The sequence below is a fragment of the Asterias amurensis genome, chromosome 8 (genome assembly GCF_032118995.1).
Source record: "Asterias amurensis chromosome 8, ASM3211899v1".
Taxonomy (NCBI): Eukaryota; Metazoa; Echinodermata; class Asteroidea; order Forcipulatida; family Asteriidae; genus Asterias; species Asterias amurensis.
The window spans coordinates 4321471-4343683 of NC_092655.1; the positions used below are offsets into that span (position 1 = coordinate 4321471).

At 40.3% G+C, this 22213-nt stretch overlaps 3 protein-coding genes across 4 annotated transcripts; all 3 read left to right on the forward strand.

The window, feature by feature from the left end:
* The first annotated feature begins 493 nt into the window (after positions 1-493).
* LOC139941050 (uncharacterized) lies at positions 494-20358 on the forward strand. Of its 2 annotated transcripts, none has more exons than XM_071937468.1 (2): positions 494-512; positions 17144-20358. In XM_071937468.1, the coding sequence occupies exon 2, from the start codon at positions 17333-17335 to the stop codon at positions 19307-19309; it is 1977 nt and encodes a 658-aa protein (XP_071793569.1). In that variant the 5' UTR covers positions 494-512; positions 17144-17332; the 3' UTR covers positions 19310-20358. The 2 variants fall into 2 exon arrangements, with proteins under 2 accessions (XP_071793569.1, XP_071793568.1); XM_071937467.1 differs by lacking the exon at positions 494-512 and adding an exon at positions 15162-15327.
* Positions 2086-4750, forward strand: LOC139940632 (uncharacterized). Its single transcript, XM_071936982.1, has one exon. It carries the CDS (start codon positions 2104-2106, stop codon positions 4222-4224), a length of 2121 nt encoding a protein of 706 aa, XP_071793083.1. The 5' UTR covers positions 2086-2103; the 3' UTR covers positions 4225-4750.
* Positions 9077-10418, forward strand: LOC139940633 (beta-1,3-galactosyltransferase 1-like). Its single transcript, XM_071936983.1, has one exon. The coding sequence runs from the start codon at positions 9077-9079 to the stop codon at positions 10286-10288; it is 1212 nt and encodes a 403-aa protein (XP_071793084.1). The 3' UTR covers positions 10289-10418.
* Positions 20359-22213: the final 1855 nt, after the last annotated feature.

Here is a 22213-nt window from a genome sequence, read left to right on the forward strand (position 1 = left end):
TTTTGGGACCGAATCTCTTGGGGACAGAATCCCCTGCCACAGCGGCCATCTTCAAAGTACCCAACCTTCTACAAAGTTAGCTACCCAGAGTTCCAGTACAGGATACAAAGTTGTTTTACATATATTACAATAGAGACCAATGACAATACATAGGCATACTGAGTTCATTGAAAAAACCCATAGTTCCAGACATCTATACAAGTTTGTTCACAAAAATAATACGCTCGTTCAGGGGCCTCTTGTTTGCAAGTTCAGTGAGGCGGTCTATTTTTTCTTTCGCAGTTGAATACGTGACGTGAACACAACGTCACTAAATTCCCATTCAGAGTGCATAAACTCTCCAACGTGTTTAGTAATATTTGATAATAAAAGAAAAGGCTGCCATTTTATACGTGCCGAGGAAGCTGCAGGAAAAGCTATCAGTCCGTGAAGGATTTTACCCGAAAATAATCGCCATACTCACTCATCGTAGTCATAATCAACCCATCACACAATTGGCGAAAGACGACAAGGTAAGCATACACCGTTTGACGAAAACAAAATGCAAGATTATTAATTTCTGATATGTTTGTTTCAATAAACACAGTTGTATTTGCGTGAGTGTGGTTTGGGGGGAGGGGGGGGGGGGTCAACATAGAGTAGTGAGTGTAGTTTTTATTAGGTCTGCAAACATACCCGGTACTACGTCATGTGCGATGTCATGGTAAATCAACATGGTTATTCCCACTTACAATATATTGAGAGAAAAAACACTTTTCTTGCTGGAATATCAGCACATGTTATAGTTTTTGCTGTTGCTGTTTTGGTTGTTATTGTTGTTGTTGTTGTTGATATCGTTGTTCTAGTCAAATTTGCAGTTTCGTTTAAGACAACATGGTGAAACTTTCATTTAAGACAACATGGTATATAACTCACGTGCTCACATGTGCATTGACCCAGTTTACGCTTGATTGATGCCATTGTGGAGTTGACCTTCCCAGCTTTCTTTGTAACCTTTGAAGAGAAAAGAAGAAAAACATTTTAAGGAAATTGTCTAATAATTGGTACTTCCAATGGCAAATACGCTCTCACCATCGCAGTCAGCTTATATGCCCTTATCATGAGACCCTTTTTTAAATTTACCTTATTGTTTTTATTGTTATTATTATTTGTAATCGGCATTCAAACATACAATACAATCATACAGAACAGAGCTAGAAAACAATGAAAGTGACACGGGGGCATAGAGCCAGCAACACATGCCAGGAACTAAACAAGTTAACCTAATAACTAAGGCCTAGAGCCCTTTGTTTCCTATGCTACTGGCTAATACAAAACATAAAGAGAAGTTTAAAATATACTATTTTGTATAAAGCAAAAAAGGGGATAATTTTTGCCAGGAACTAAACAAGTTAAAACCTTATAACTAAGGCCTAGAGCCCTTTGTTTCCTATGCTACTGGCTAATACAAAACATAAAGAGAAGTTTAAAATATACTATTTTATATACAGCAAAAAGGGGGATGATTTATTTATTTAAAAATTGCACGATGAAACATTGATACAAACTGAAGCACCCGGTAGGGACCCACTGCTCTTAGGACATCAAACAATTGCAGAGTGTAAACATTACACCAGAAAATACAGGAGAAGTGGCTCAATACTTGGAGGGACGTTGACACCCAGTAAGCAATAACAATACACAGAGGTAGTAGACAAAAAAAACACTGAAAAGGGGAATGACAACAACATAGAAGTTGCACGGGGAAACAATGATAAAAACAAGCACACGGTGGGGACCTACATTGCACCAAGGACAACAAATAAAACACATCCGCCCAGATTTTCAGATGTTTGCATATTTTGTGCATATATTGGGAAACACCAAGACATATGCTGGTATTTGACATTTACAAAAGGTATACCGTGAAATTCCTTTGCAGATCTGTGTAATTGTTAAATGTTGATGTTTCGTTTTCACTGTGTTTTACAGGAGATTCCTAACAACTGATGCCAGTGTAACAATGGAGCTCTTAAAATGAGAAGCTAACACTGATAAGCTGTATACGTACAACTGGAGAAGGTTGTCATATTGATTTAAATTTTGAACTATATCAGCCCAAGTATGACACCACTACGCTCAAAACTGGAGTTATATCTCCTTCTCACTGTGTGTATCTACGCAGCCAAGGTTATGATCGTGCTGGTGTATATGGATAATTTCATCCCTGCTGACGTCACCATCATGAACGGTCAGGATCACGAACCAGACGCAACGTTGAACAGGTTGAACATGGAGCGAAGGAATAGAAAGGATAAGCGAGACTTTGAAGGGGTGTTAAGGCGGATGGGTGGGGAGGCATCACAGAGTGACACAAAGCGAGTAGACAATGATATTCCTAGTGTGCAGAATCGTAGCAGCGAGTTCAAATCAGCTAGTGAAGGTGGTAGGGCACGTCCGGAAGACGAAATGAAGAGAAATCAAACTAATATGGCACCCAACTTGGGCTTGAATAGCGCCCTCTTCCATCGAGTGCTGGATTCGGTGTTCGATCACAGCCACGATAAGAAGAAGTGTCAGGATGCCTTCATGGTATCTCTCATCACCACACACCCAACGGAAGTAGACTTCCGAATGGCGATCCGTGAGACGTGGGCAAACGACGCCTACGCGCATCAGATGGGAGTACTCACGCTGTTCGTTCTCGGTCAACCGACGGACGATACCGTCAACTCGGCCGTGTTCCTCGAGAATGAACGGCACGACGATATCTTGATGGGAAGCTTCACGGACAGTGTGGGTAACTCCACTTTGAAGCTGCTACTCGGGATAGACTGGGTGATGTCAAATTGCCCCTCCACCAAATACGTCTTCATCGGTGATGATCACATGTTCATCATCTACGAGCGTCTTGTCAAACTTCTACGAGAAACAAACGAAAAGGACGGTGTGAAAATGTGGATTGGTCGACTCACTCAGGGGAAGATGCCTGAACGAGACGCAGGAAGTCGGTACTATGTATCAAGGAAGCTCTATCCAGAGACTCGTTATCCAGACTTCTGCACTATTGAGGCTGGTTACGTGCTTAGCGTGGATGCCGCCAGGGAACTTTTAGCCTTGTCTTGGGGTGAGCCTCTCCTGCCACTACCAGATGTCTACATGGGAGTTCTAGCCAAGAAAGCCAACATTCTAATAACGAACGATAAATCATTCAGTTACGGTAACCAGGCCAACGATGCGTGTGAGCTCAACAGAGTCGTCACGTCACGGGGTGTACGGTCGGTGGAACAACTCCAGAGCACCTGGACGAAGTTCAGCGATCCTGAGTTCCGCCGGAACTGTCCCGATCCGGATTTGAGTTTGGTGCTCAGTAACCACATTGACAATTTACCTTACTTGGACAAGACGCTCCAAATGCGGCTGAACCATCCGGATTTTTGCTACGACAAAGCTGGGAACGAGGAGAGTGTTTTCATCCTCGTACTCATCAGTACGTTGCCGAGACACTTTGAGCTGCGTAGTACCATCCGGGAAACATGGGGGCGTAACTTGATGACACAGGGGGAGAACATCAAACTTTTATTCGTGATGGGCCACACCCAGACTGATGTTAAACTTATACAGCAGCAAGTCAAGCAAGAGGACGACAAGTTTGGTGACATCATCCAAGCAGACTTTACCGAGTCCTTCCATAACTTAACTCTCAAGGTAGTCATGGGACTCCGGTGGGTGACTCAAAACTGCCCCCACGCCAAATACATGTACAAAGGTGACGATGACATGTTTGTCAATTTCGATCGCATTGTGTCCCACTTGAAGGAGAGCCGAGCCAAGGGACTGGCAAAGTCTAGGTATTTCCTTGGGAGTGTACTCCGTAGAAGTCCCCGCGTTACTCGTGAGAAATCCAAGTATTACGTACCAGAAAGACTCTACAGTGGCCGATACTTTCCCCCGTACTGCTCGGGTGGTGGGTACATCATGTCAACAGACATCATTCCACAGATGTACCGTAAGTCACTGGAGACTGCCTTTATACCCATCGATGACGCCTACCAGGGTATTCTCATGAGTAAAATAGGAGTGAAGCCAGTCGCCCACCCGGGGTTCAAAAACTGGGGTGCCAAAACAGACGGGTGTTCGTTGAGAGAGGTTATGGTGGTCCATGGATTCAAGAACTCTAATATATTGAATGCAGTATGGAGAAACTACACCACTCCAGCTGAGGACTGCCCAAAGGTTTCGTGACACAAAGATGATTGAACATCAAACACTTGAGCGACTGTGGACGCCAGTCTAAAATTAAAAACCGAGTTAACGGCACTGAGCACCTTTGGTGTTATTGTTTAAGGCCAGTCTTCTAACTTGCAAACGAGAAGAGCTGGTGTATACTTGGTGTACTTGGTGAACATGAACTGGTGGTCCTTAACATTTGCAAAATTAACAAACCTCTGAAAATTGCGCGAAGTTGCACCTTTGTCGCACTAGTTTTGTGCTTTCAGATGCTTAGATTCTAGACCTCAAGTGAGGTCTCAAGTTAAATTCAAATATTTTAGTGATAAATTACTTTCTTTTCACTTTTAATGAGCCGTATCTAACATCACAGTGTTTTACACTATCAACAGCTCTCCATTGCTCGTTACCAAGTAAGTTTTTATGCTAATGAAGCCAATATTTTGTTTTAATAAGAATCGTTTATAATCGAAAATTAAGTAGTTTAAAGCATCTTTTTAGTCTTGTTTTGTGTTGTTTTTAACATGCTTACTTTTTGGGTGAAATAAATGTCTACTACAGGGTTAAACATAACATAGTGTTGCATTACTTCAATTCGAAGCCCCTGGCAAATAAAAAAAGAGAATAAAAGCGGTAATCTGCACCATCTTAGGTTGAAATTAGAAGGTCCATTGATATGGCATCCTGGTATAGAATTCAACACGATTGTGTCGTTTCAGACGTCAGTTTGCCAGACTTCAAAAAGCCTCTTCCGACCTCGCTCTAGCGAGTCGTCTGATTGGCTGCTTGAGACGGTGCCCGTTGGTTCAGTAGGAGACAGAGCGATTTGTTCGAATTCTTGATTTCGTGGCGCGATGGGTGTGGTCTGCTCTGAGTGGGCTCTGAGCTCAGAGCCGTGTCAGACCTGGTCCCAATTCCATGGCTCTGCTTACCGGGGAATTCTGCGCTTACGTATCACATAATTGTGTGCTACAAGGGTTCCGTAAGCGAAGAATTCTGTGGTAAGCAGTGCGTTGGACGTTGGACCCTGTATATTGGGTCGGCTGTACATGGTTGAACATGGGCCTCTTGCAGGTTGGTTAGAGGCGGGCATGCTCACCTCAGCCTACCTAGAAATCTGCCTGAGCATTGCAGAGTGACTCGTTGGACGGTTTCGCAGGTGGTTTATCCGGATTGGTTCACTCATTGCCTTTTGTCCGCCCACCTAGCCTTGCTCAAGGCAGTCGAATTATTCACTCCGAAAAAAGACCGCCGCTGTATAAAAACCCACCCGTATTCACTGTGCGTAAAACCCACCCGTATTCACTGTGCGTTACATCGCACGACACGATGCCCCCGTACACTATCCGCATGCGGAGGCCGTCAGGCCGACAGCCTTGTAGGATCTGTGTTGAAGCCACTGACCTCATTACTATAATAAGCGAAGAGTTCCCACGGTCAGCTCATTACCATAATGCCCGCGAAAGACGAGACATGTTTACCTCACACACCACCACCACGGACGCATGATAGGGTCCAAAGGTCGTGATAAGGGAAGTGCGTGATTGGACGTCAAAATGAATAATTCATTTGCCTCACATCCTGTGTTGTCTGATAGGTCTGACGAACGATATACATATTCATGAGCTGCATACTAGCATATCCTAGAGCCCCCCCCCCCCCCCCAATTTCGTCCACTATCGGAATTTTTTCAATACAACACATTAAAACGGGAAGATACAGACCCGACAAGGCTGTCGGCCTGACGGCCTCCGCATGCGGTTAGTGGTGTACGAGTGCGATGACTTGTGTGAACAGTATTCGTGCGATGTGACAGTGTGTATACGGGTTGGTCATTCGGTGTGATCGCACACACCATGCACAGGGTATACGGCGGGTGGGTTTACAGCTGCGTCTTTTCGGAGCGAATAATGCGACTGCCTTGAGCAAGGCTACCGCCCACCCGCCGTTGTGATCCTCCCTTTTGGTCGGGTGACCTCCGTATTGTACTAAGCATGTATACGCATGCAGGGTCGAAGAGGCTGGGTTCCAGAACACAACCAAAACAAGTTTCACGACTTTGCGTTGAATGAAATAGCACAGGGTTGATTTTTGGTCGGGTGACTCCCGTGTTGTACTAAGCATATAAACGCAAGCTCAAGGAGGCCGGATGCCAGAGGCTGGGTGCCAGAACAGTATACCAAAACATAATTCCCGGATTTGCTGTGTAATGAATTTCTCATGTTCGCAGAGGGGTGCACAGAACTAACATCCCAAAGCATACAGTGCAAAATGCTAAACGTTTAAAAATCACAGAAAAGTACTCGGAGTCTGGCAGTTTTTAAACGATAAAAGAAAACTCTTCTTTGACTCTTCAACTCTAATCCTCTGCCCAATTAATGTGGGGGAGTACCCGCAGATTCTGTCCCTTTATTAACATGCGCTGGAGGAGGAGGAATCAAAAGAGGGCGCTACCAGAAGAAGTTTGTACATAGTTCGATATATTGGAACAGAGAAATCTCCAAAGTATCCAGTCTTCTACAAAGTAAGCTAACCAAAGTTGCAGTACAGAATACAGAAGCCTATTTCATTGGTTTGACACCAAAGACCAAGGACAATAAGCATACTGTATTTCATTGAATCAAAACCACAGCCTATATACAAGTTTGTTCGTTCAGGGGCCTTTTATTTGCAAGTTCACTGAGGCGGTCTTTTTCTTTCGCAATTGAATACGTGAAGTGGACATTCAGAGTGCATAAACTCTCCAACGTGACAAGTAATATTTGATATTAAAAAAAAAGCTGCCATTTCATACATGACGAGAAAGCTGTGGGAAAAGCTTTCAGTCCGTGGAAGATTTTCCCCGAAAATAGTCGCAATACTCACTCATCGTAGTCACAATCAGCCCACCACCAATTGGCTACATACGACAAGGTAAGCAAACAACGTTTGACGAAAACAAAATTAAGGAAATGAAAGAGTGTGCGACGAGTTCTTCAATTCAACGGCCGTTTAAAATAGGCCTGGTAGTGGCCGTGCGATAACGGCCCGGTCCGCTTCATTCCACGACCTCCACCCTGAACGGTTTTAAAGGGCCGTTTAATAACTCGTCGCTATACTCTTTTAATTTCCATTCATAAATGCCCTTTATTTATTTATTTTTTAATTACACTTTTTTTTTCTCCATAAAATAATTATGAGAGAACAAAGTCAATATCGGGTGCACAAACTTAACCAAAAAGGGGAGGAGATAGATGTTTATAATCTTCGGTGCTCAAATTAATGTTGTATAGTGGAAGGGATTGGTTTATTTATCCTTTGCTGCTCAAAAAGAAGAGGGGACAGATTTGTTTATCTCTTGAAACTCAAACACGACAAAATATATGATATACTGCATCAAATAAGTGGAGTTTATAAATTTTTAAAATGTTAGCATTGAAAAGAAAATAGATCGATGCGCACAATCTACAGCATGTTTTTCACAATTTGGAAATTTGTTTTTGGTCAATTTCGGTAAATGAGCAGACAATTTAATCACCATGCTATTCAATTTCGCGCGAAATCGAATGCTACTTAAAAGGGTCATTTGATTTCGTTTTAGAACTATTTAAATTGTACTATTACGTCATTTGATTTAACAAAACATACATTCGATTTACGTAAGTCATGATCGAATTGCAGCAAATTGCATTCAAATTCACAGGATGTGTCTTTGAGGCGTGTGTTTAGCAATTCAAATTCATTTGTCTAGTACAGTTAATCTGTTTATTCGTAGTTCTTCAGATGTACTTACTCCAATCCTCATTTAGCAAAATTGATTGCCTCTTTACGAAATTTAAAATAATTGAACAGAGTGCTAAAGGATTGAATGGACGAATTCTGAATTTGAAACGCTGAAAATGTAGAGGCAAAATAGCTTTACTCCGAACAAATGAAAATTAAATTGGCTGTTCACATTTTCTCCGAAACTGGCCGAGAAAACCTTCATTAAAAAATTGCAGTTAAATGTGAACCTGTTTCTTTTTATTCATACGATCCAATGCGTTAGCTTAAAGACAGTGGACACTATTGGTAATTGTCAAAGACCTGTCTTCTCACTTGTTGTATCTCAACATATGCATGAAATAACAAACCTGTGAAAATTTGAGCTCAATTGGTCGTCGAAATTGCGAGATAATAATGAAAGAAAAAAACACCCTTGTCACACGAAGTTGTGTGCGTTTAGATGGTTGATTTCGAGACCTCAAGTTCTAAACTTGAGGTCTCGAAATCAAATTCGTGGAAAATTACTTCTTTCTCAAAAACTACGTCACTTCAGAGGGAGCCGTTTCTCACAATGTTTTATACTATCAACCTCTCCCCATTACTCGTTACAAAGTGAGGTTTTATGCTGATAATTATTTTGAGTAATTACCAATAGTGTCCACTGCCTTTAAAGGTACTGTACACGTTTGGTAATAATTACTCAAAAAAATTACTGTAGTATACAGTTTTTTAGAAAGAGGTAATTTCTCACTAAAATAATAAAAGACTTCTGGCCAGAAGCCCTTTATTCCTATCTAAAAGCACACAATTTTGTACAATAAGGGTGTCTTCATTTTTTTATTTTCTTGCAACTTCAATGACCAATTGAATCAAAATGTTCGCAGGCTTGTTAATATATGCATATGTTGGGATACACCAAGTGAGAATACTGGTCTTTGACAATAACCAAACGCGTTCACTACCTTTAATTAAAGAATACATGGTAGAACTTACAATCATTGTGTGTTGGTTGCAGATATTTTGTCTACTGGGTGCAGTTCACGCATGATTTATCGCATTGTGATGTTGACCTCCAGCAACCCTCATAAAAAACATAAAAAACTATTGTCCACTAGTGCTCACCATGGCTATAAAAAACCACCACAAATACGTTCTCACCCTCGCAGTCGGTTCATACTCCCTTATGACAATGGTTGCGACCCTTATTTACATTGACGTCATTAAGGTACATAAGGTACATGTACTCTCGTTCAAAGATGTCGACATCGGTCGGTCGCAGGTCGAGTTGACCAACTCCACAAAGTCCACAATTGGACCGACCACCATGACAAATATGTTGAATAAGACTGACGTTAACACAACATCCCTGAAGAAAGTGTTATATCTCGATAGAGGACAGGAATGCTTAAATATGGAATTAAAAGGACGGAACTGTAGCAGTCCAGACTGGTTTCCAGGAGATGGAACCAACGACAGATATTTCAAGCAATGCCTCAAAACGGTGATAACACACGACGATATTTGTTTTGAAAGAACAGGGGAGAAAAAAAATGTATTCCTGCTATTGCTGGTCAGCTCCTTACCAAGTCACTTCGAGCGCAGGCAGGCCATTCGGGAGACATGGGGAAAACAGAGGGTTTTCTTCGGGAAACAAACCGTCTTGCTCTTCACACTTGCAACAGAGACAACGAATGCAACTGAGGTACACAAGAGAGTCAACGAAGAGAACGAAAGACACGGAGACATCATCCAAGCAGAATTCAGAGAGTCCTTCCACAACCTCACCTTGAAAGTGGTCTTCGGATTGAAATGGGTGACCGAAAACTGCCCTCACGCAAAGTACTTCTACAAAGGAGACGACGACATGTTTGTGAATATGAAAAACATTATAACATTGCTGAGCAAGACCAGTAAGTCGAACAATAGGAGATTGTTTTTGGGTAATGCATTGATAAAAAGTCGTCGTATAAAAAACAAAACAAGTAAGTATTATGTCACCAAAACCCAGTTTAATGGGGAATTTTATCCGCCATATTGCTCAGGTGGTGGGTACGTCATTTCAGGGAACCTCATTCCGGAGATGTTTAAAGCGTCTCGATGGATTCATGTTATTCCGATCGACGACGCATATCAAGGCATGCTGGCCAAAAAGGTAGGCTTGCGGGTGTCTCATAACAAACTGTTTTGTTTGGCCGGAAAGAGACAACTGGGCAAGATACCAAAAAAATGTGCTCTAAAACAGTGCATGGTGGCGCATCACAAAAACTTACGCTCATCTGTGGACCTTCGTACAGCATGGAGTATATACACCAATGACTCTATTCCATGCATTTAGTGCAAAACGTTTCCAAGTACAACTGCTTTTAAAACAAAATTTGTATCCTGCTGGAGAGATTTTCTAATCAACATCTTTATCTTCTGACTCATTATTTGACATTGGACATTGTCCGTGCATTGTTCAAATCACATCAGGGAAGTGTTTGCCTTGCACTTCCATTAATGTGTTGACTACAGTTACATGCATGCATCAGTCATCCTGAAAAGAAAAGAAGAAACTTTTTAGAGACCAATGCTAAACACAATTGAAGGTGTTAATTGAGCAACACAATGCTTATATTTAGAATCAATGGTTTGAGGTAATTTTTAATAAATTTTATAGGGTGTAGTTTTTATACTTTTTAAAATTAAAATCGTGAACAATTTTTAGAATTTTTTTAACTCAAAATACATATGTTGTTTAAAGTTTCACCTTTTAATATTTGTTATATTTACATAAATTTTATCCATATTACTCTGTCAAAGAAAGTGCGACCCACCCCGGAAAAAAAAACCAACAAGACCACACACACTAAAAGAAAAACACACGACAACATATCAAACACCCAAACACCCCAACAAACAAACAAACAAATAAACAAACTAACACACCAACACTAGAAAACAAAAACATCCACAAAATGATAATTGACTTGACAGATTTAATTTTTTCATCTACAAAATAACCATATGGGTCTGGGGTCCAATTTTCTAGAGTTGCTGAAGCAAACAAAGTTGACTACTACTATGCAAAAACTGTAGGGAAGCCACACAGCTGCATGTATATGTTACTTGTTGGCTGGTAACCTCATTTTTGGTAAGCAACGTTTTGTTGTGCTAAGCTACTTGTTGTGCTTAAGCAGCTCTACTTAATTGGATCCCGATGGCAAGAATCTTATATTTTGGAAGCAGCAATGATTAGGACGAGAATGTGATAAAATTATAACCAATAAAACTACTTCCACTGTGTAGTTAAATAAAGAACTATAACAACAAACAAACACAAATTTTATTATAGCTAAACAGTTTGTCAGCATTTAACTCAGTCTGCAATTTACCCTTGAACAATTTTGAATTTTATTTTTACTTTATATAGATTTTCTCGGTCAATTTCGGAAAAAGAGCAGCCAATTTAACCACCAAGCTATTCTATTTCGCGCAAAATCGAATGCTACTCAAAAGGGTCATTCGATTTCGTTTTGGGATTAGTCAAATGTAATTTTGCGTCATTCGAATTAACAAAATAATTATTCAAATTAACAATTCATCAAAGCAGCATTCAAATTCGCAGTCGCTTCTTGAGGCATGTGTGTCACGAAAAGGAATGACGCTACGCTAAATTGAACAGAGTGCTTAAGGAATTTGACTCGACCCAAAACGAAATTGAATGGGCGAATTCTGAATTTGAAACGTAGTAACAACTGGAAAAGAAAAACAGCTTTAATTCGAACGCATGAAAATTAAATTGACTGCTCATTTGCCGAATTTGACCGAGAAAACCTATACGTTTTTTTTATTTTGAGTGTCACTAAAACGAGGCTTAAAGACATTATACACTTTCGGTAAACAGTATTGTCCAAGTCCCACACTTCGTGCATCACAACTTCTATACAAAATAACAAACCTGTGAAAATTTAGGCTCAATCGGTTATCGGAGTTGGGAGAAAATAACACTCTGTAATACTCTGTATTATACACTATTTGCAACATTGAATAAACGTTTATATCTATCTATCTATCTATCTATCTATCTATCTATCTATCTATCTATCTATCTATCTATCTATCTATCTATCTATCTATCTTTCTATCTATCTATCTATCTATCTATCTATCTATCTATCTATCTATCTATCTATCTATCTATCTATCTATCTATCTATCTTTCTATCTATCTATCTATCTATCTATCTATCTATCTATCTATCTATCTATCTATCTATCTATCTATCTATCTATCTATCTATCTATCTATCTATCTATCTATCTATCTATCAAAATGCCTGCCAAATCGACGACGCATATCAAGGCTTGATGGCCAAAAAGATAGGCTTGCGGGTGACTCATAACACATGGTTTTGTGTGTTTGGGAGAAAAGACAATTTAGGCCCCAAATCATATAAAAGTAGGCAAGACGAATTGAGAAAGATGTAAAATAAATATTATCTAGAACAGTGTGGTGGCGCATTCTATGGACTTTTTACACACAGCATGGAGCACATACACCAATGACTATTCCATGCATTATGCCAATCGCTTCAAGTACAACTGCTTATTAAGGCAGTGGACACTTTTGGTAATTACTCAAAATAATTATTAGCATAAAACTTCACTTGGTAATGAGTAATGGGGAGAGGTTGATAGTATAAAACATTGTGAGAAACGCTCCCTCTGAAGTGACGTAGTTTTCGAGAAAGAAGTAATTTTCCACGAATTTGATTTCGAGACCTCAAGTTTAGAAATTGAGGTCTCGAAATCAACCATCTAAACGCACACAACTTCGTGTGACAAGGGTGTTTTTTCTTTCATTAATATCTCGCAACTTCGACGACCAATTGAGTACAAATTTTCACAGGTTTGTTTTTGTATGCATATGATAAGATACACATATACACAGATATACCTTTAACACATTTGTTTACTGTCCAACTCTTGTTTAGTTTAATACCAGACTTGTTGTTAGTTTAAGGAAGCCATTTGGGTGGTTTTCCCCCCATCGGCGAGCCAGCCAGGTGCCAATGCCAGTGAAAGCAACCCACTCCCTTCCATGCAAATTGAATTATTGTGTTTAGAGTTCTATTAAATGAATGTTGTGTATGAAGCATTGACCTCAATCGGCCGTTTACAATAAAAATTGCGCTTGTAGAAACTATTGCAGTTGGCCTACCATTGAGTTGGAGGCTGTTGGCGGTGGCGTTTTTGTATACGGCACGCACACAGCGTGTAACGTAGAGTAGAGTCTGGAACAAACTATAAATAATGATCAACTTGCGGGTACAACCATGAATACGAACAGAGTATACTGTTCGAAACGTCGAGACTAAGCCGGCTCTTTTCAGAGAAAACACACCCTCCAAAAAATTGCATGCTTTGAGCCCGCAAGTTTACCATTATTTATAGTTTAGTCTTATCCTTACACACTATGCAAAGCTTCAAACATCACATAGAGCAGAGTATGTTTCACAGCCTCTTTGTTCAGGTTGGTTTATCTTTCAAGCTTTCCCTTCATCTTTGGGTCATAGTTCTTTCTTCTCGTGAATCACTTTCTTCTTACACCTATCCTAACTTTCCCATTTTCTTTCTTTCCACTGTCCTTCTTCTTCCTTCTTCTTTTCCTGTATTTGTTTAAGGCCCGGTCACACAGGCCCCGATAACGAGAACGAAAACGAGAACGATAAAAATGCACGCCCTCGATTGGTTGAATTGCTCCACTCAGAATACGATTCAACCAATCGAGGGCGTGCATTTTTATCGTCTCGTTTTCGTTCTCGTTATCGGTGCCTGTGTTAAGCTCCAAAGATTCCAAAACTGATTGTTATGCTTTATTGCTTTCGTTAGGGGGTCCATACTCGACAGGCTTTGCTTTTTATGGGCCCCCTCCAACTCCATCACCTTGTGCTCTGTATGGTTTTTTTTGCTTTGTTTTCCGTAATTTATATTTTGCCTTTGCTTGTAAATGTAGTATTATAGTATTACTTCATGTACTTTCATTATTCCATTTGCTTGTAAAACATAGTTATTTATTCACTGCTAAGTGTTTTGTTTATTTGTTTGGATTTGGAAATAAAGTGAATTAAATTGAATTGAATTGAATTGAAATCCTATCCCACAAAGCCACGTAGTTGTTGAAAGATTTTGACGCTGCTTTATTCCCCCAAAGGGTAATATGTCAAATATTCCAAAGACAAGTTTTTCGCTTCCATGTAGGGATATTTCTATAATGACTTGCAGAATGACAGGAAACAGTCAAACTTTCACGCTGTCGTATATAGCGTCCCTTCCCGGGAGGGTAAACATTGTTAACAAATAGATATACGAGTTTTTAGAAACTGGACACGTTTGGTAATTGTCAAAGACCAGTACTCTCACTTGGTGTATCCGAACATGCATAAAATGACAAATCTGTGAACATTTTGACTCAATTGGTCATCGAAGTTACAGGAAAATAATTTTAAAAAGCACCATTGTTGCCTTATGGTAGGGTTTTGGGAAATGTTGTTGAAAAGTCAGAATGAAATTTGGACCGACACAGAGGGCGGTATTCACATGCAGCGGAGAGCCTTGTGAAAACTTTTCAATCCGAAAAACGCATGTGCGCTACTAACGTTTGTTGGATGTAAACCATGCCGAAATGTGGCAGAGGGTGCCCCCCCCCCAAGGGTTTAATTAGCTTAACACACTCTTTTCCTCCTGTACAACGCCACACCCCCTCCCGACCGCCCTTACAAAAAAAAAATAACTACCAAAAGACTATGAGCTCTGTCAAAAACATCATTCGGGGATAGGCACATACTATCTTTAGCCTTATGTTGGTTTATATGCGTGTTGTGCGTTCGTGCCTGGCTATTTATGCGCGCACGGTGCACACGGCACCTTAATCTTTGCCGAAAACAATTATTAAAAACAACACCGTTGATTGGACAGTTCACCTCACGATATGCCATGCGTGTTGTGTGTTCGTGCCTGGCTATTTATGCGCGCACGGTGCACACGGCACCTTAATCTTTGCCGAAAATAATTATTAAAAACAACACCGTTGATTGGACAGTTCACCTCACGATATGCTATTGCATACAAGTTTGTACGCATATGCTCCTGCAGGGGCCATTTAATCGCTGGTTCTGGAGGTGGTCTTTCTTTCCCAGAATGCACTCAACGTGACCTATCCTTCGACCAATAAAAATGCATAAACTCTAAGAGAGAGACTGCCATTGTATACGTGCCGAGGAAGCTGCAAAAAAAGTTTTCAGTCCGTGGAGGATTTCCCCCGAAAATAGTCGCCATACTCACTCATCGTAGTCATAATCAACCCACCACCAATTGGCTACATACGACAAGGTAAGCGTAACACGTTTGACGTAAACAAAATTCGAGATAGTGAAATTTCTGTGTGTTTGTTTCCTTGTGCACAATTTGGTGGACAAGAATAAATGGAATGGACAGATTTCACTAACGGGTAGACTAGGTTCGCTAAAACGTAAATAAGTGAAAAAACACTGGTTTTGTCCGCCATACCACTCTTGCAAAGAGCTACTTGGCAGACAACTCTTTCTAGAGTAAAAGACGAATACTTTAAACTCGATTTAGAGTGAAGTTTGTTCCAATTTCACTATAAAAAAAAGCCACACAGATCATGACCTTCAATCTCAAAAGAGCGAAACTAACACCACTCTTTTACTTTAAAGACACTGAACACTTTGGTTAATTGTCAAAGAGTAGTCTTCTCACTTGATGTATCTTAACACATTTGGTTGTCGAAGTTGCGAGATAATAACGGAAGAACAACACCCTTGTCACACGAAGTTGCGTGCCTTCAGATGCTTGATTAGGGGACCTCAAAATTTCATTATGATGTCTCGAAATCAAATTCGTGGACTCGAAAACTGGTTCTCATCAGTTAAAAAATTCAAAACCGAGTTACTGGAAGCTAAGTAATGGTAAACGCTTGAGTTGCTCATATGAAATATAACTATCTTTAATATTTTGATTAGTTTTACTCTCATCATTGCTGCACCTATATTAATTTTAGTTGCAACATTCTAATGTCGAGACGTTGTTTCATTCAAGACAGCATAGCATAATTTACGTTCATGATATATCTGTTGTAGAGTTTGGTCAACCCGGACACAGTTCACGCTTGATTATTATCCCTGCACGCTATATTTTGCAAAAATATGCTTTCGCATTCGCGACCTAGTTATTGATTTATTATTATTACTATTTCCTCGACCAATTTATGTATATTTATGTTATCGTGACATTGTTCTGAAATTAAAGATGAGAAATTAGTGCAGAACTGCTTGAAAACGTACTTTAATATTGTATGCACCGAAACATGCATACTATGGGAGTTTGAGTACTCTAATAGGTGTTGCAGGCTTTCAATGAAATTAAATTTCTGGTGGATTTGTTTTTTGTTGAACAAATTCTTGTACCTTTCATACTATCCGAATGAATTATAAGTGAAGACAATATCGAGGAAACGGTGATTGTTTATATAACAGTAGCGTGTACAGATCCATGTTGTTTGTACATTACAATGCAAGGGCTCGATTTCACAAAGAGTTAGGACTAGGACTAGTTATAACTTAGGACCAGTCCTAGGAGATATAAAAAAAAAAGCGTATGGCTAGTCCTAAGTTAGGACGAGTAACTCGTCCTAACTCGAGATAAGACTAGTCTAAACTCCACCCTAGGCCCCTTCAATTTAATTATGGAAGAGTATGTACGCATACAAAAAAATGTGTCTCAACTAAAAAAAAAATTAAATCTGTCAAGTCAATTATCATTTTGTGGATGTTTTTGTTTTCTAGTGTTGGTGTGTTAGTTTGTTTATTTGTTTGTTTGTTTGTTTGGGGTGTTTGGGTGTTTGATATGTTGTCGTGTGTTTTTTTTTTTAGTGTGTGTGGTCTTGTTGGGGTTTTTTTCCGAGGTGGGTCGCACTTTCTTTGAGAGAGGTCAATCTCAGTTGTTTTTGATCAACACAGTGTGGGTTCGAGTCCCGATCTTGTCACTTGAGCTTTTAGGCTTGAAAGGAACCCTAGTTTGAGTGAATTAGGGATATAACATGAATATGAATGTGTGTTAAAAAAACCTTTTGCTGCACATTCTGGACAACATGGTAGAACTTACATTTATTGTGTTTCTGTTGCAGAGTTTGATATCCGTGGGTACAGAACCCAGTCAACACAACCCAGCACAAACAGCCTGAAGGGTGTCGTTTTGAAGTTGCCCTCGCAGCTATATTTGCAATCTAGTGTTTAATGTTACCTTTTAAGAACGACAAAACAAAAAACCAACATTATTAAGCCAATTTTTTTTTTCAGTTGTGGTACTCGCCATCATGGCTATAAAAAACCGCCGTAAATACGCCCTCTTTGTCGCAATCTGCATCTATGCCTTTCACGCTACTGCGGCCTTTATTTACACTAACTTTATCAAGGATCAATCAAAAGTTAACGTCCTTCCCTTCTCGATCAAAGATGTCGCCACCACTCGGTTGCAGGTCGAGTTGACCGCCTCCCATAAGTCCACAATTAGACCGACCACCGTGACTAATCTGTGGAATAAGACTGACGTTAACACAGCATACCTCAAGAAAGTGTTAACTCTCGATAGAGCGCCTGAATGCTTAAACCGAGTCCGTCCGCATATTAAGGACAGTGTGACCATGGTAATCCTTTTACTGTCCAGTCCAGACAAAGTCCAAACCCGCCATGTGATTCGTGACACCTGGGCCAACACAACGATTAACACAAAATATGGGTTTAAAGTTATATTTGTAGTAGGTCTAGCGAAGGACAAGCTCAAAGGACCTATTGGGAACGAGAGTGAAACTTTCAATGATATTTTATTCGGGAACTTTCGAGAGGGGACTCGGTCCTCTACTTTGAAACTCCTCCTCGGGTTGAAGTGGGCGGCTCAGAAATGCTCTGGCGTAAAGTTTGTTATGTACGGCAGTGACCACATGTTCGTAAACTCAGAAACAGTAAATAACTATTTGAAATCTTTGAAAGGCGAGGAGCTGGTGAGGGCGTGGCACGGGAGGCGATCGTCTGCAACGATACCAGTACGGGACCCCAAAAGCGTTTACTACGTGTCGAAGGAACTCTACCCTAGAAAGGCTTTCCCTGAGTATTGTACATCAGAAGCTGGTTTCATTCTCACCATGGACGCCGTGGATCTCATCTTAGAACATTCACGTCACGCACCCCTAGTAACCCTTGATGACGTCTTTGTGTCAATCATTGCTGAGAAGCTTTCCTTCAGACTTGTCAACAACAATGCATTCACCCAGAGCGATTTGAAAATGGGCGGTTGTCTCCCGGAAAATGTTCTTACAGCCGCCATGAGATTTCAAAAAGCTGATACGTTCTTTGAAGTTTACAGAAACATAAGCAGCCCTGAGAGCAGAAGAAACTGCGTCGACCCCAGGATAGATTTGGTGCTTCCAAGTAACGTATCCAACCACAAGTACTTTGAGAAGTGTCTGAAGGAGGTTGTTTCCCAAGATGATGTATGTTTTGAGACGGGCAAGAGAAGGGATGTGTTCCTCATCCTCCTGATTAGCTCCCTGCAGAGTAACTTCAAACGCAGGCAGGCCATTCGGGAGACCTGGGGAAAGCAGAGGGTGTTCTTCGGCAAACAAACCGTCTTGCTATTCACACTTGCTACAGAGACAAAGAACACAGCCGAGATACAAAAGAAAGTCAACGAAGAGAACGAAAGACACGGAGACATCATCCAAGCAGAATTCAGAGAGTCCTTTCACAACCTCACCTTGAAAGTGGTCTTCGGATTGAAATGGGTGACCGAAAACTGCCCTCACACAAAGTACTACTACAAAGGAGACGACGACATGTTTGTGAATATGAAAAACATCATACAATTCTTGGAAAAGTTGAGTAAAGAAAAACACAAGGCAATGTTCATAGGTAACGCCATGTGGACAAGCATCCATATAGACGACGCTAAGAGTAGGTACCACGTGTCAAAAAAACAATACAGGGGGAAATTTTATCCGCCATATTGCTCCGGAGGAGGTTACGTCATTTCAGGGAGTACCATTCCGGCAATGTATGAAGCGGCCCAACGGACTTCGATCATACCGATCGACGACGCGTACCACGGTATCCTTGCCAAGAGGATAGGGGTGCCCATAACGCACAATAACGCATTCAAAGTATTCGGGAGTAAAGGCAAAAACATGCACAAATGCTTCCTCCAGGAATCTATGGTGTCACATAAATATGGAACTGCCGATTCCCTCCGCAAAGCATGGACAAATTTTACAGACATCTCCATTAAATGTCCGGAATGACATCCAAATATTATACTTGAAGGCACTGTACACCTTTGGTTAATGTCAAAGACCAGTATTCCCACTTGGTGTTTCCTAACATGTGCACTAACATAACAAATCATTGTGCAAATTTTGACGCACTTATTGGTCATCGAAGTTGCAAGAAAATAGTGAAAGAATAGGGGGTCAAATTATGTTGCTTTCTTTAAAGCCATTATACACTTTCGGTACAGAAAAAAAAAAAAGTTCACAGATTTACAAATAATTTACAGGGTTTACAGAAGGTAATGGTGAAAGACATCTCTTGAAATATTAGTCCATGAAATGCTTTACTTTTTGAGAAAACAGTAAAACAATATAAATTCTCGATAGCGAGAATTACGGATTTATTTGAAACACATGACACGTCATGACACGGCGAAACGCGCGGAAACAAGAGTGGGTTTTCCCGTTATTTTCTCCCGACTCCGATGACCGATTGAGCCTAAATTTACACAGGTTTGTTGTTTTATATATAATTTGTGATACACAAAGTGTGGGACTTGGACAATACTGTTTACCGAAAGTGTATAATGGCTTTAAGCCTCGTTTTAGTGACACTCAAAATAAAAATATAGGTTTTCTCAGCCAATTTCGGAAAAAGAGCAACCAATTTAACCGTCAAGCTATTCTATTTCGCGCGAAATCGAATGCTACTGAAAAAGGTCATTCGATTTCGTTTTATTATTAGTCAAATGTAATGTTGCGTCATTCGATTTAACAAAATAATCATTCAATTTACCAATTCATCAAAGCAGCATTCAAATTCGCAGTCGCTTCTTGAGGCGTGTGTGTCTCGAAAAAGAATGACGATACACTAAATTGAACATAGTGCTAAAGGAATTTGACTCGACTCAAAACGAAATTGAATGGCCGAATTCTGAATTTGAAACGCAGTAACAACTAGAGAGGCAAAACAGCTTTAATTCGAACGCATGCAAATGAAATTGGCTGCTCTTTTTCCGAAATTGACCGAGAAAACCTATATAAAGTAAAAAATAAAATTCAAAATTGTTCGAGGGTAAATTGCAGACAAACTGTTTAGATGTAATAAAATTTGTGTTTGTTTGTTGTTATAGTTCTTTATTTAACTACACAGTGGAAGTAGTTTTATTGGTTATAATTTTATCACATTCTCGTCCTAATCATTGCTGCTTTCAAAATATAACGATTCTTGCCATCGGGATCCAATTAAGTAGAGCTGCTTAAGCACAACAAGTAGCTTAGCACAACAAAACGTTGCTTACCAAAAAAGAGGTTACCAGCCAACAAGTAACAATATACATGCAGCTGTGTGGCTTCCCTATAGTTTTTGCATAGTAGTAGTCAACTTTGTTTGCTTCAGCAACTCTAGAAAATTGGACCTCAGACCCATATGGTTATTTTGTAGATGAATATAACGATTAATTTTGTAATTTATGTTTCGATTTAAAACTCGAAAGTGTTTGTTCTTAATTTGAATTGGTTGAGTCATCTTATGCTTAGCAGTAATTGGGATGGAGTGCCGTGTCAGATGCGAATGTTGAACGTGTTCCGTCGACGAATGGCGGTTAATTTTCCTCAACGACGGTTTTGCACGGGGCGGACAGAACTGCATATGCTATGTGTCCGGGCGGGCACAATTGCATTATGCAGCAGCGTCCGGACGGACACGATTGCATATGCAAAACCGTCCGGCGGACATTATTGCATATGCAACAATGTCCTCCGGATAGTATTGCATAGAGGACATAATTGCATGCGACACGGGTTAACACCAAATTCAACTAAATAAAACTGCATGTTTTGTTTGTTTTTGTAAAGAGAGTGTACCACAACAAGTAGGAAGAAAAAAAGAGACAGATTTGAGAGCCAAATAATTAAACATGTGAATAATTCGGTAATGCACTGTCGTGGTGAGATAATCGAGTCGTGTATCACTGCTCTCCGGCAAAGCTGCTGGCTGCCGACTGTGGGTGCGTTCGTTTAGCTTCCCTGGGTCGACCCCGGTGTGTGGCGGTTTTTTTCCAGAATGAACGTGGGTAATTAACTGCACACGTTCGTCCTGGAAAAAGAAAACGCCACACACCGGGGTCGACCCGGGGAAGCTAATCGAACGCACCCTAATTATACGGGACCGTAGTCATGCGAGCAGTAGTCTCGCGGGGGCCAGCAGTCTCGCGAGAACACCACCAGTGTCACGGGAATCGCGGGGAGAATCGGAATCGTGGAGAGAGTCGGAACGCTAACACCACGACTACATATAACGACATGTTCACAAGTCTAAGTAAAATAGGGTATAGGCTAACAAAGTCCTAATTATAGCCTTGAGGGTTGTATAGTTTCAACTTGAGGTATTTTGGATGATAAAGGACCTTTGAAAGAAAATGACATTACTTTCAAGTTAGCTGCTCAGACATTTATATTATTATACCGGTGTGTTTTGTATAGGGGTGTTTTTTTATTTTTGAGGTGGAATAACTCGACCTGCCATGAGACTCCCTATTTTAAATTGAGCGGTGGATACAACAATCCAACGTCAGTGGATAGTTTTCCTTTTCTGTTTTATACTATCAACAGCTCTCTATTCCTCGTTGCAAAGTAAGTTTTTATGCTAACAATTACTTTGAGAAATTATCAATTGTGTCCAGTGCCTGTAAAAAGGGGGACCTTCCGAGTTTGCATTCACACAGAGAAACATTTCTTGAAATGAACACCTTTAAATTCAATCAAATAGCTTTTGATTGACCACAATTAATTAATTAATGTGTTAGTTTTAAAATCACAAAATTTAATTTAAAATATCTATGACGTAGAATCGTGATCCTCTTAAATTGTAATGTCATTTTATGTGTTATTTTATTGTTTATACGTTTTGCTCTCCTTTTGTTGACGGGTTTTTAT

What these genes read in the sequence shown, in the direction of transcription:
- LOC139940632 (XM_071936982.1), top strand. Translation starts at nt 2,104, where the DNA reads ATGACACCACTACGCTCAAAACTGGAGTTATATCTCCTTCTCACTGTG.
- LOC139940633 (XM_071936983.1), top strand. Translation starts at nt 9,077, where the DNA reads ATGGCTATAAAAAACCACCACAAATACGTTCTCACCCTCGCAGTCGGT.
- LOC139941050 (XM_071937468.1), top strand. Translation starts at nt 17,333, where the DNA reads ATGGCTATAAAAAACCGCCGTAAATACGCCCTCTTTGTCGCAATCTGC.